General features: G+C 29.2%; 2 protein-coding genes across 5 annotated transcripts in view; both read left to right on the top strand.

Moving 5' to 3' along the window:
• arm (armadillo) overlaps positions 1–971 on the top strand; it is a 31,185-nt gene extending 30,214 nt beyond the window's left edge. The window contains exon 6 of one of the 4 annotated variants that reach the window (XM_065509988.1): positions 170–334. In XM_065509988.1, coding sequence (XP_065366060.1) covers positions 170–193 — 24 coding nt within the window. In that variant the 3' untranslated portion in view covers positions 194–334. Of the gene's footprint in view, positions 1–169 lie in introns of all 4 variants that reach the window. The other 3 variants (XM_065509989.1, XM_065509986.1, XM_065509987.1) reach the window with 3 other exon arrangements.
• A 2,983-nt stretch (positions 972–3,954) lies between these two features.
• On the top strand, positions 3,955–11,559 carry comt (comatose). Its single transcript, XM_065509990.1, has 10 exons — positions 3,955–4,090; positions 4,224–4,431; positions 4,496–4,584; positions 4,645–4,863; positions 7,353–7,498; positions 7,564–8,045; positions 8,113–8,928; positions 8,996–9,180; positions 9,246–9,404; positions 10,195–11,559. The coding sequence occupies exons 2-10, from the start codon at positions 4,423–4,425 to the stop codon at positions 10,325–10,327; spliced, it is 2,238 nt and encodes a 745-aa protein (XP_065366062.1). The 5' UTR covers positions 3,955–4,090; positions 4,224–4,422; the 3' UTR covers positions 10,328–11,559.
• Positions 11,560–13,394: the final 1,835 nt, after the last annotated feature.

Here is a 13,394-nt window from a genome sequence, read left to right on the forward strand (position 1 = left end):
TGTTGTTATTACTTTTGTTCTGATTTTGCCAATGCCAAAGTTTTTAATACTTTTATATATTTTATTATACATATATTTATTGAAATATATTTTAAAACTCCAAAAAAAAAATATATTTTTTGAAGCATACTAACTTGTAATTTTGTATTTATTTTTTTTATTATTCAAGCAGGATATGATACTTTACCAATAGACTCTATGCAAGGTCTTGAAATCAGCAGTCCCATAGGAGGCGGCGGCGGAGGCGGTGGTGCCCCACCAAGTGCTGCACCAACTTCACCCTACTCCATGGATATGGATGTTGGTGAAATTGATGCTGGCGCATTGGATTTTGATTTGGATGCTATGCCAACACCACCAAATGACAACAATAATTTAGCTGCTTGGTATGATACAGATTGTTAAACAAAACAAAATACACAACAACATTTGTAACACACGAAGAATTTAAAAGTAAAAAAACACTGCATTTGAAAAATCAAAATATAGTACATTACAACTAAATGTATCTTTATAAGAAAGGGAAACACCGCACCACAACAACCGGTTTTTTTTATTAACTTAAACAAATATTAACACGTCTTCTAAGGGCTGTTGCAGCTGCTGATTGATTTAAGAAAAATTATATACAAACAAAAACAATTTATAAAATATTTAGCATACATAAAGAAAACAAGAGGAAAATGAAAATAACAATTTTTACGAATAATTCTTATTATAAAATTAATAACACTTACTTACGTACGTATGATATAATGACAACACATTTTGTTTGTTTTTAATATATTTTTTTTTAATTTTTTATTCTCTCTGTTTAAATTTTTTAAGCACTCTACATTTTTATTATAATTACTATTTTATATGACAAAGAAAAACAGCAAATTCAAAAATACCCCATTTATTTAGTAGTATTAAAATATAATAAACAAAATTCCGTATGCATTTTATTTTTTATTACGGAAACAATACAACAGATTTTCTTTTTAATTGCTTAACAATTTTTTATAGCACACAGAGGAACTGCTTGAAAATAAATGGTTTAAAATAACATTGTTGAGGCATTAAAGTTGTAATTTTATTAATTACAATTTTGTATTTCCCAACCTGCTTCCCTGTGCTGTTATAATGTGTTTAGTAATCGACCAACATATTTTTTTTACTTTTTGCCTTGTTTTTATTGACCATTTTAAAATATACAAACTACGTTATGTGAAAAAATTAGACTTTTAAAACATAAGTGACATACAACTTAAAAAATATAAAAAATATTTGATCGAATTTAAAAACAAAAAATATATATTAAAAAAATCGAATACAAAAAAAATCATAAAAGAAATAAAACAGTTTTTAAATGTTACTTATTAAAAAACATGCGGATTGCATATGGTATACAAAAGCCAAAACAATAGACAAACAATTTACATATATTTAATGAATGAAAAAATAGAAGAATAATATATGTATATGCAGTAAATTCAGGCATTTGAATTAAAAGATCAATATAATTTAAAGATACTACATATTTGTTTTATTCATGTTCTACTGTATCGACATTTACAACTGGATTCAAGTATCTAAACATTTTTTGCAATACTATGAAAAACGTATCAAAAGAAAATAAAATTAAAATATTACATTATAAAATTAATAATATACAAAATAAGTATTACCAAGAAAATATCAATAAAATGGTAAATAAATAAATAAAAAAAAAACAATGGAGTTTTTGTTTGGTATTATTTACCATATTATATTTGCCCAATTCACAACTGGTGTTGTAGCGTTGTATCGTTGTATGTCGTAATTTTTTTTATTAATGTTTTGTTTTTGTTTCGAAAAATTTGTTTGAAAAATATTTACGACATACAACGATACAACGCTACAACACCAGTTGTGAATTGGGCAATTATGTAAAACAAAATACTGGGTATATTAAAATTGAACATATCTGTGGTGGTTTGGAAAAGCTAGGTAACTCCAGTTTTTGAGAAAATTGAGATAACACCAACAACAGAAAGTTCGTTTCATTTAATATCAATCTAATCTGTCAGATCGAGATTTTGATATAGTTTCTCATTTAAAAGTTATTTTCATGTAAAAACTTACTAGCTCCATAAATTTTTTGAAAAAACAAGGTAACTCCATATTTTCTTAAAAACAGAGCAAATTCGGGTTTTTGGGTTCAAATTTTGAACCTAAAACAAGAAAAAAAACTTTGATATGTATAAAGAATAAAAGGAAAAAATATTTTTGAAAAAACTGGGTAACTCCATTTTTTCGTAAAAAAAACAGATAAATTAACGTACTGAGTCAAATAGTCAATGATTACTAAAGTTGCCTTAATTCCGTAAAAAATAAAAATAAATTAAAAAAAATAGTTTCTTTGGAAAAACTAGGTAACTCCATTTTTCAGAATCAGAAACATCACGCACCGACACCAATTTCTAAAATAAACCCAATTTTATATAAAAAAAAAATTATATAAATAATTTCATATTTTTTTGGTAGGGATATTTCCCTTATTTAAAAATGATCTTTTGAAGTATGCCCGCAGTTATTATTAAAATAAAATATATTGTTTTTCAAAATAATTGAAAAAAAAAAATAATAAAAAACTTTATTGCGTTTGGTGCGTGAACTTTTTTAACAACCGCGTAAAAATAATACCGTGGTTTTTTATATTTTTTAATGCTTTATTCGACTATGCTATGCCAATTTGCATATTTGCAAAAAATGTCAAAGGTTATATCCCTAATGCCCATACGATTCATGGTGAAGGGTATAATAAAGAAATGAAAATGTGTACAAAAAAATTTCCTATTGACTTTTTTTTGGAATATTTATTACCAAATATTTTTGTTTAATAAAACAAATATGTTTTATTCAGTTTAACATTAGTTGTGTTTTTTTTTTTGCTAACGCTCAAACTAATTTTAAATTTATATAGTCACCTTAAATGCAAACGGACGTAACTACACTTTTATTTTTTTTACAGGAGAAGACAAAAACGTTATAAAATCAATAATAATAAACTAATCTTGGCAATTTTTTGTCCTTTTTGATCACAGCGGTCTAAAAATTGGTGTGAGCATGTAGTTTGCTAAAAAGAACCATAAACAATCAAAAACTCGTTTTTGAATTTTTGCGTAATTACGTCCGTTTGCATTTAAGGTGACGATATGTACGTTAGGAGTTAATATATAGAACTATAGAGGAGTTAATATATATAATTAACTTTATCGTCGATAAAAGTGCTCCTAAAACAAAAATACAATTATGAAAATATAAAAGTAAAAATAAATATTAAATTATAATTATGTATGTATACAGAAATTGCGCATAATGTTAATCGGCGATTCCTGTTTTAAAGTGAAGTGATACCAAGTCGACTACGGTAGCGACAAAACAGTTTTTTGAATATTAATAAACTGTTATTTTCCACCTAAACTTGGTAGCACTTTTTCCTATTTAATTTTCACAGTTGCTTGTAGAAATATACTACCTATTTTTCGCAACTATGCTGTTTCCACCAGTGATGGCAACATTTTCTACTTTCAGCTGACGCCAGCGGCTGACATCAGCAAAACCATTTTTTTATATGAAGTTTTTCCGATTTGGATTTGGGGGGTATATGAGCCAAACAATCCCATAATTCTTATTTATTTTATATCCGGGAAATCGATGTTTCTAGCGATTTTTTAAGTGGCTGACATCAGCAAAACCATTTTTTTTATATGAAGTTTTTACGATTTAGATTTGGGGGGTATACGAGCCAAAAAATCCCATAAGAAATACACAGGCGTGAGCATGTGAGCCGCTCACGTTGAGCCGGAGGTGTATACAGTTGCCAGATTAGACCATTTTATACCATTCTGACATAAAAGTTTGGCAACACTAGTTTATAAAAAGAGAAAATTAAAGTACCTTGTATTTTTTATATCTCTTGGTAAATTTATTAGTGAGCTGGTTCTCTAAATGTAAAGTTGTGTCATATTGTATCTTCCGCAGAAAAGTGATTCTTTATTAAAATCAAAAGTGAAAATATATGAGAAAAAAAGTGTAGAAAAATATATCAATAAGCTTTAAAGAGGTAAAATTAACAAAACACTTTGAAATAATTCAATTTGAATAAGCTAGAACTTGCAAAAGTGTATTTGAAATTATATAGTACACACATTGTTAAAATGATGAAATTTGGTAATGGATCGATATTTTTTTTACAGCCTTCCTCCCCACTATTGGAAAAAAGGAAGAAATAAAAATCTCACCCTTTGTTAAAAGGGGAAAGAGAGCGATACCACTTGCTAGAAAATAGTAAACAGAGAGATTTGTGCCAACAGCTGTTTAGTGTTTTTGTTTATGTGTGAATAAGCATATATTTCTGATTAAGAACAACCGAAAGAAACTTCCTTTAAAGCAAAAATGTCCTATGTAAGTGACGCAGAAATATAATACACACATCTGTGCAAATAGAGTTATTTTAATATTTTTTCAGCGTATGAGAGCCACCAAATGTCCCACAGATGAACTGTCATTGACCAACAAGGCCATTGTCAATGTTAATGATTTTCCGGAAGATATAAAGTATGGATTTTGCAAAAAAAGCTGAACATTGTTATAATATACACGTATTTCATTGTTTAGGTACGCAGACATCTCTCCCGGACCTGGCCAACATTATATCTTTGCACTGGAACGCACTTCTGAAGTGCCACGAGGTCATGTTGGCTTTTCATTGGTACAGCGTAAGTGGGCCACTCTCTCCATTAATCAAGATATTGATATACGCCCTTATCGCTTCGATGGAAATTCCGATATTATTACTATGGTCTCATTTGAAACTGATTTCTTGCAAAAGAAAACGTAAGTATATTTTATTTTAATTTTTGTTCACCTTTATTTAGTTGTATATTTTGGTAACCAGAAAACTGAGTATTTATAAAAGATGTTCATGAAACATGATGAAACAAATCTAAATTAATATGATTCATTAGTAATATATATGTACTATTAAATTTGTTTGAATATCTACAGTACGCCAAGTTTATTTTCGTACTATTAGCAAATTAATGTTTTATTGCTTACGTGTATTTGTCAAATGATGCAACCTCCAGTCAACAACTGTTGACTTGTTTTTGAATGAACTGTAATTTTTATTAAATTTAATTTCACCTGCTGAATTCTGAAAGAATGTTTTTTACGAATTTGAGAAAATCATAAATGAATTCGCATATTTCGAACATTTATTTTTTTTATTTCAAGCTATATTTGTGTTTTTTATATAATATATTGGTAGGTTTAATGCTTATTAAAGCTTCCAAAATACTGACCCAATGAATTATATTGTGCTCTCTAAAGCTGGTCAAATGTGTTTGCCAATTTATTTATGAATTTTAACTTCAATTAAACTTGCAATATATGCAATTGTGGCCTTATGCGAATGTTTTATTATCGTGTTATACATAACATTTAAAATACTATATACGAACTGCAAAGTTTCTGTATTCGTTAATTACAATTTTTTATCTGCATTAAGAAGAGATGTTGATATTTGTCATGTATAATATAAAATACTCCCCATTACCCATTTTGTTGGTTGTAACAATTATATCAAGGTTAACGTAACATAAGAATAGACATTAAAATGCTTCTAAAGCTACTTAGATCATTTCTGTATGTACTAGTATATATTTGTGCACATGTTTTGTATATTATATACCTCCTAAAATCGATATTATGGGGGCATTAACCATTGCAGCTTTGATGCGAATTTTCTGTGCTTGTGCCAAGAACATCACACAGTGATACATGGTTTGCTTAACCACTTTTAGATTGTTATCAAAGTTTTTTAAGATGGAAATATGTTTGATTTTATAAAACTATTTATTTTTTATTGAAACTTAGAAAACTTTTTGAATTATAATTGTTTATTAAACTTTGATGAAATTGTTATAAATAAATACTCATTGTATTTATTGTATATGTATAATCTGTAATTTTTATCCATTATTATGCACTAAATTACTCTTTAGAAACAATTTAAATATGTTCTTACCGCACGAATGCTGGTATTATGGATGTTATTGTAAAGTTAGTCATCGGTTGAAACTGCAGTTTAATCAGTCGTCGGCATTAAGATCACTTTATTTTTATATTGTAATCAGACCAATTATTTATTTTATTTTTGTTTCTTATTTGATATGTTTTGTGAACTACATTAAAATTTATGTTGTTTACAGGTAAATAATCTAAGAGCCTTTGGTGGCTCTTAGTGCCGACCACTGATTTAAATACATAGATTGAGAAAATGCAAACATTTGATGAACCGCAGGGCCTATAAAATGTTGTCATTAGAGTTGTCAAACCGATCAATTATCCGGTTTTTTAAACCGGTCTTTACTAAAGGACGGTTTTCGAGTTATTCGACAAATGTAAAAAAGACAAACCAATGTAAGCAAACTTTAACAGATAGAAGGTAGAAACATATCGAGCAAAAAATAATCAGATGACTTTTTAACGTCACCTCTAATAAATTCGCTTTGTTATACCGTATGTAGTAACACTTTGTAATAGACGTTTTGGTCATAACTAAATGAAAGTTCATTAAGCTCAGATTTAGAATATATTGAAAGTGACTCGCAAAATTTAGAAACTCAGCTCAGTTTAACGTTAAAATATGTTCAAAATCTACAGAAAAGAACTAATATTGCAACAGCGAATGACTTAAAATAAAATTTTAATTATTTGGACAAATTTTTAAAAATATCGAATTAAATCTTTTATACAATGCAATTTTAACAGTTAATCCATGTTTCTTCTTTAATAAAAAATAATTTAAGGAAAAAAGTACAATTACCTATTATTATTATATAAAAGAACCTATTAATATAATATGCATCCTTTCTTTTGATTTCAAATTCTGTATAATTTGACTGATTTTTTATTAAAAAAAAAAATAATTTAATATACCTCAATTCTTAAATTGACAAAAAAGGCTAAAAACCGGTTATTCGAACCGGTTTTAGATAGAAAAAAACGAAAACCGGTTTTTAAAAATTACGCTTTTTCGAATTATTTGAAAAACGGTTTTTAGAATATGTCGAATATTTGACAACTCTAGTTATTATTGGGTAAGAATTTATTACGAAATAATATTAAGTTTATAAAACTTTGACAATTAGTTATAAAAATATACATAAAAACGTATGGTCATGGTTTTGTCGATCCAATATATGTATTATATATTTTTCATTTCCTCCCAATATATTTATTTTACAATTTTAGCGATACATAACGAATTTCAATGTTTGAAAACTTTTTTATTTAATTTTTTATAATATATTAACTTTCAGCACTTCCCAAGAACCCTACGATTCGGATTTAATGGCAAAAGAATTTTTAATGCAGTTTGCTGGTATGGCCTTAACCGTAGGTCAAACTTTAGTCTTTAGCTTCCAAGATAAGAAACTCTTAGGTTTGGCCGTGAAAACTTTAGAGGGTAAGATAATTTAAATTAAAAAAAAAAACAAACAAGTAAACAAACATTTAACCAACACCTTTTAGCTATTGACCCTAAAACTATTAGTGAGGGCAAAGAGGCAGCCACTAGAAATGTACGATTTGGACGTATATCAGGCAATACTATAGTGCAATTTGAAAAGGCCGAAAATTCAGCATTGAATTTACAAGGCAAATCCAAGGGTAAAATAGTCCGCCAATCGATTATAAATCCCGATTGGGATTTTGGTAAAATGGGTATTGGCGGTTTGGACAAGGAGTTCAATGCCATCTTCAGAAGAGCATTTGCATCTCGAGTCTTTCCACCAGAGTTGGTAGAACAATTGGGGTGCAAGCACGTAAAGGGTATTTTATTGTATGGTCCACCCGGTACTGGTAAAACTTTGATGGCCCGCCAAATTGGTAATATGTTAAATGCCAGAGAGCCCAAGATTGTTAATGGTCCACAAATTTTGGATAAATATGTGGGTGAATCAGAAGCCAACATCAGACGTTTGTTTGCTGAAGCCGAGGAGGAGGAGAAGAGGGTAAGTGAGGACGCAAACAAAAGCTATGTGACTCTTTAAAGTAATTTCGACTTCCGTTTAACTTTAGTTGGGTCCCAACAGTGGTCTACATATTATAATCTTTGACGAAATCGATGCCATTTGCAAACAACGTGGTTCTGTGGCTGGTAATAGTGGTGTCCATGACACAGTGGTAAATCAATTGTTAGCCAAAATCGATGGCGTTGAACAGTTAAATAACATTTTGGTTATCGGTATGACAAATCGACGCGATATGATTGATGACGCCTTAATGCGTCCAGGTCGTTTGGAAGTACAAATGGAAATTAGTTTACCCAACGAACAGGGCCGTGTGCAAATTTTGAATATTCATACTAAACGCATGCGGGAATTTAATAAAATCGCAGGAGATGTTGATAGCAAGGAGATTGCAACACTTACTAAAAACTTCAGCGGTGCTGAATTGGAAGGATTGGTACGTGCTGCTCAGTCCACGGCCATGAATCGCCTGATTAAAGCTGATTCTAAAGTATCTGTCGATCCTGAGGCCATGGAAAAACTAAAGGTTACCCGTGCAGACTTTATGCACGCTTTGGAAAATGATATCAAACCAGCTTTTGGTACGGCCATGGAAATTTTGGAAAATATGCTTTCAAGAGGTATCATTAATTGGGGTCAACCCGTGGCTAATATTTTGGAAGATGGTATGCTGTATGTACAACAAGCACGAGCCACTGAAAGCTCTGGTCTGGTGTCGGTATTGATCGAAGGTTCTCCAAATTCAGGCAAATCTGCTTTAGCTGCCAAATTGGCTAAAATGTCAGATTTTCCATTTGTTAAGGTTTGCTCGCCAGAAGATATGGTGGGCTATACTGAATCGGCCAAATGCTTACATATCCGTAAGGTAAGAAAGTGTTTAATATAGCATCTCTTTCTTTTTGATGATTTTAAATTGTGTTTAATTCTGTTAGATTTTTGATGATGCCTATCGTTCAATGTTAAGTTGTATTGTTGTTGACAATGTTGAACGTTTGTTGGATTACGGTCCTATTGGTCCACGTTATTCCAATTTAACATTACAAGCTTTATTGGTGCTCCTTAAGAAACAGCCACCAAAGGGTCGTAAATTATTAATTTTGGTTACTTCCAGCAGACGGTAGGTTTGCTTTCAAAATGCTGGCGATTAAGTTATTGATTAAGAAATGTTATTGTTTTTTCCAGTGAGGTTTTGGAGGAAATGGAAATGTTATCAGCCTTTACTTCTGTTCTACATGTACCTAATCTCTCTCATCCCGAACATGTTGTGGCTGTATTAGAAGATTCTGACATCTTTAGCAAGGGTGAATTACAAGCCATTGGCAAGAAAATGTCGGGCAAACGGTAAGTTTTATTTGTTTTTTTTATGATGTTTGGAAAAATATTTATTATATCTTAAGCCTTTTTGGCAAGAATAAGTCGGCCATGCGGTAAGTTTTATTTTTTTTTTAAATGCATTACACCTTAAGCACTTATGGTGAAGTCTATATAAATACTACTAGTATACTATAGTAAACCTGTTTTTATACCCTTCACCCTGAGAAGTAAGGGTATATATTCCGTTTGTAATTTCTACATTTTTCTTTTGCATCACCATAAAGTATACATATTCTGGATCGTAATAGCCAAGTCTGTCTGTCCGTTTGTTGATTACAATCAACTTTTCTAAGCCCCCCGAATAAATTACATACATGATTGATACATTAGTTTATCCATTTCGGTTGCTTCACGTGTTAAGGCTATATATAATATTGCCATTCCGTTTGTAATTTCCACATTTTTTTTAAAATATTTTTTTCAAAAAAATACTTATTTTTAACAAATAAAAAATATTTTCGACAAAATTTTTTCTTAGGATTTTTTTTTTATTAAAATTTTTAAATTTTTTTTATCTGAAATTTTTATAAAAATAATTTTTATTTAGTAAAAAAAATTTTATTCGTATAAAAAATTGTTTTAATCAGGATACCGTAACGATTATAATTACTACTAAAATTATTTCCTTGGAACAATTTTTTTAACTCGAATTTTTGTAAAAAAAATACTTTGGTGGAGGGTATATAAGATTTGGTTCAGCCGTATATAGCACTCTTAATTGTTATTGCTACAATATGATTTTCTTATTTATTTGCAGTGTATTTATTGGTATTAAGAAATTGCTCGCTCTCATTGATATGGCACGTCAAACAGAACCTCAGCATCGTGCTATAAAATTCCTTTCGAAAATGGAGGAAGAAGGTGGTTTGGACATGGTGGGAAAGCACTAACTACTTCGCAATAGTTTGAACATGTCCATTGTTGAGCTCAACGTTGTTTTCTGAATATAAACAAAAACAATTATATAATAATGGCATTACTGTAAGTTAAAAGACAAAACAAATTATTCCAAATCTTATCAAACAAAACAAAAAACAAGAAAATAATTCTTAATTATTAAAAAATTAAATTAATTATCCAACGCAAATAGCTTAAAAATTACAAATATTTATAACTTACACTCATCAGAAAAACTAAAACCAACAAACAACAACAGAGTAAAGAATTACAGGCTATGAAAACATTTTTATTTAATTAAGTTGAGCAATAAAACGTATAAACCGCTAGGATGTGTTTCAAATTTTAATTCGGTCTCTACTAAACTTAATTTTCTAAACTGTTACTAATTAATAGCAGTTCTAATTCCTAAATATATTTTAATTAACACATCAGAGATTTCCCTGAAAACACAACAATATTGAAATGATCTCATTTCGTGTGTGGAAATTTAGACAGAATAAAACAACAATTCTTCTCAAATAAGTCCTGCTAGACAATGGTTTAATTTCTGTTCTATTTTGAAAAACCCCTCGTTAGACATTCCACACAATTATGTTCTCGTATAAATGTTTTAAAGTTGTTACAATATTGTCTCTTAAAATTGTTGTATTATATGTTGATTGAACGTACTTCATTCTGTGTGGTGTGATTAGACATTCAATTATTAGTTTATAAGTTAAACTTTCAAGTAGTATATATTCAAATTCAACGAATAGTATCAAATTCTTTTATGAAAAATAATGATTATTTGCCCTACACTTTCTTTATTGGTATAGCGCACTCAGACCTCTTTAAACAAACAAACAAACAAAACAAAAAAGACACCAAACACCAGGAATTGTATGTATAGCATTGTTAAAAGTTACACAGCAACGTAAACAAAACAAACAAAAAATTGTTATATATTCAAATAAAAATGTGAAATTTAAAGCTTCTGCAACAAATATTTATAATTAATTATATTTTGAATGATGATTGGTTTTTGCAAATGTTATTAGAAAAATCTATATGTATGTGTTTAATCCCAAATATTTAAAAAAAAAATTATATACATTATTACTTAATATTTAAAACAAAATAACGTAATATGTCATCTGATTATATTTAAAGAAAATAGTAAATCAATGAGCAATTATAATAAAATTATTCAAATGAAAAAGAAATATTAACAACATTATTAAAACGTGTATTTTTAATTGAGCATTGCAAGAAGAATGTATTTAGATTAATGTTATTTTACGGAATGGATATAGGCTAAATCAGGGGTTATTCATAAGGTAGCGCAGCTAAATGATATTGCATAAGAAATCCTAGTTGTATAATTTTTTAGAGTTTTTCAGTTTCGTCCTTTATGACTCTGTTAAATTCTGCCATTTATGAACCGTTTATATTGTAAAACTTGCTACATACAAACTTATATATGGGAATTTACACAGAAAGGTCCACCGTTACCGAAAATTCAACTCGGTTGCAAAACAAATATATGGAACTAATTCGCAACTTCTCATGGAAAAAGTGCAGTCGATGTAATTGCAAAATAATAAAAACAAAAAATATTGTTTAAAATTATGGATTTTCTTTCTTTAACTGGGCAAGACTGTTGCTGACATAATTACAGAGCTGTCTCTAACATTAACAACAAAAAAGGGAATACAAAACATTACAGGCCTCCAAAAATTGCATTTATTCTCATGTGACATTATAAACAGCTCAAAAGTAATATTTGATAATTTTACTCCTTTGCTTTATACGCATTGTAATTTCTATTATTATTACAATAGTGTAAAATATTATATATTTTGGTAGCTCTATGTTTAGTGCAAAAGATGGATTTCATCGAGTTTAAGTTTTCATAATAATAGTTATAAACATGTGTTAACGAACGTACGCAAAATTGAAGTCAACTTTGGCTGACAGTAGTGAAATGCAAAAATCTGTGAAATGGAACGGAATATTTAAAAGCGATTAATTTATTTTAAAAGTATATTAATGTATTAATTAGGTCTCTATCCAGTATTTACACAATAAAATATCTCTATTGGTTTTTGTTTAATTGGCTAAAGTACCGGTCGCAAACGTACGATGTTTTTTTATTATTATCACTATGAATTTTTCCATAGATATCTTCAATTTTCCTTAACAAACAATTAAGAAAGTATCTTCGGTCAATCCCGACCATATAAAACCCTTCACTAAGTAACATTTTTCGTTTAAAAATTCAATAATTTATATTCGTGAGTGATTTTCCAAATGGAAGCTATGACCAATTATTGACCGATCACCATGAAATTAGATCGTAGTTTATGGCTATATGAAATTTATTTATGTTGAATTTTATATGTATACCAACATTTTTATGAGATTTATGAACGTTAAATTGATTTACGAAAGGGAGGAATGACTAATTATGTACAGATCAGAATAAAATTTGGTGACATGAATTCGGTACATATAAAACTTATTTGGAGCGAAACTAGAGTAGATACCAACATAAATTAAACATTTATGAACGATAAAGTCCATATGACCAATAAAGAGGACATTTGTATGGGGGCTAGGTGAATTAATGGATCGATTTCAGCCAGTTTCAATAGGCTTCGTCCTTGGGCCGAAAAAATTATATGTAACAAATTATATCGAAATATCTTCAATAAAACACGATGATTATCAACATTTTATTTTTCGATCCTGGTTGACTAATCGTAGGAAATGCCCATATACAAAATAGTATAATAAATACGAAGTTCCTTTGTAGTGTATGAAATTTTGAATTGAATTTACTTGACTAAACGGGTTTACAAACTTGGCTTACTTTTTGTTGTTGGCAATTTCATAGCTCTTCAGCCTAATATATTCTTTACTAGCTGTCCCGCCAGACGTTGTCCTGCGTAAAATTTTATTTAAGGCTAATAACTTTTCTAAAAATAGCAGATATGCAATAATAAATGTTAACTTCGTATGAGAGGTACCACGCCCATTGTACCTATATCGGTCAACTGTGAATCTAAACCATCCATG

This window comes from Calliphora vicina, chromosome 4 (assembly GCF_958450345.1).
Source record: "Calliphora vicina chromosome 4, idCalVici1.1, whole genome shotgun sequence".
Taxonomy (NCBI): Eukaryota; Metazoa; Arthropoda; class Insecta; order Diptera; family Calliphoridae; genus Calliphora; species Calliphora vicina.

Excerpts from the sequence above, each read along its gene's own strand:
- comt (XM_065509990.1), top strand. Across the intron at positions 8,929-8,995 it reads AATGCTTACATATCCGTAAG|ATTTTTGATGATGCCTATCG; the intron begins GTAAGAAAGTGT and ends TAATTCTGTTAG. Across the intron at positions 9,405-10,194 it reads AAGAAAATGTCGGGCAAACG|TGTATTTATTGGTATTAAGA; the intron begins GTAAGTTTTATT and ends ATTTATTTGCAG.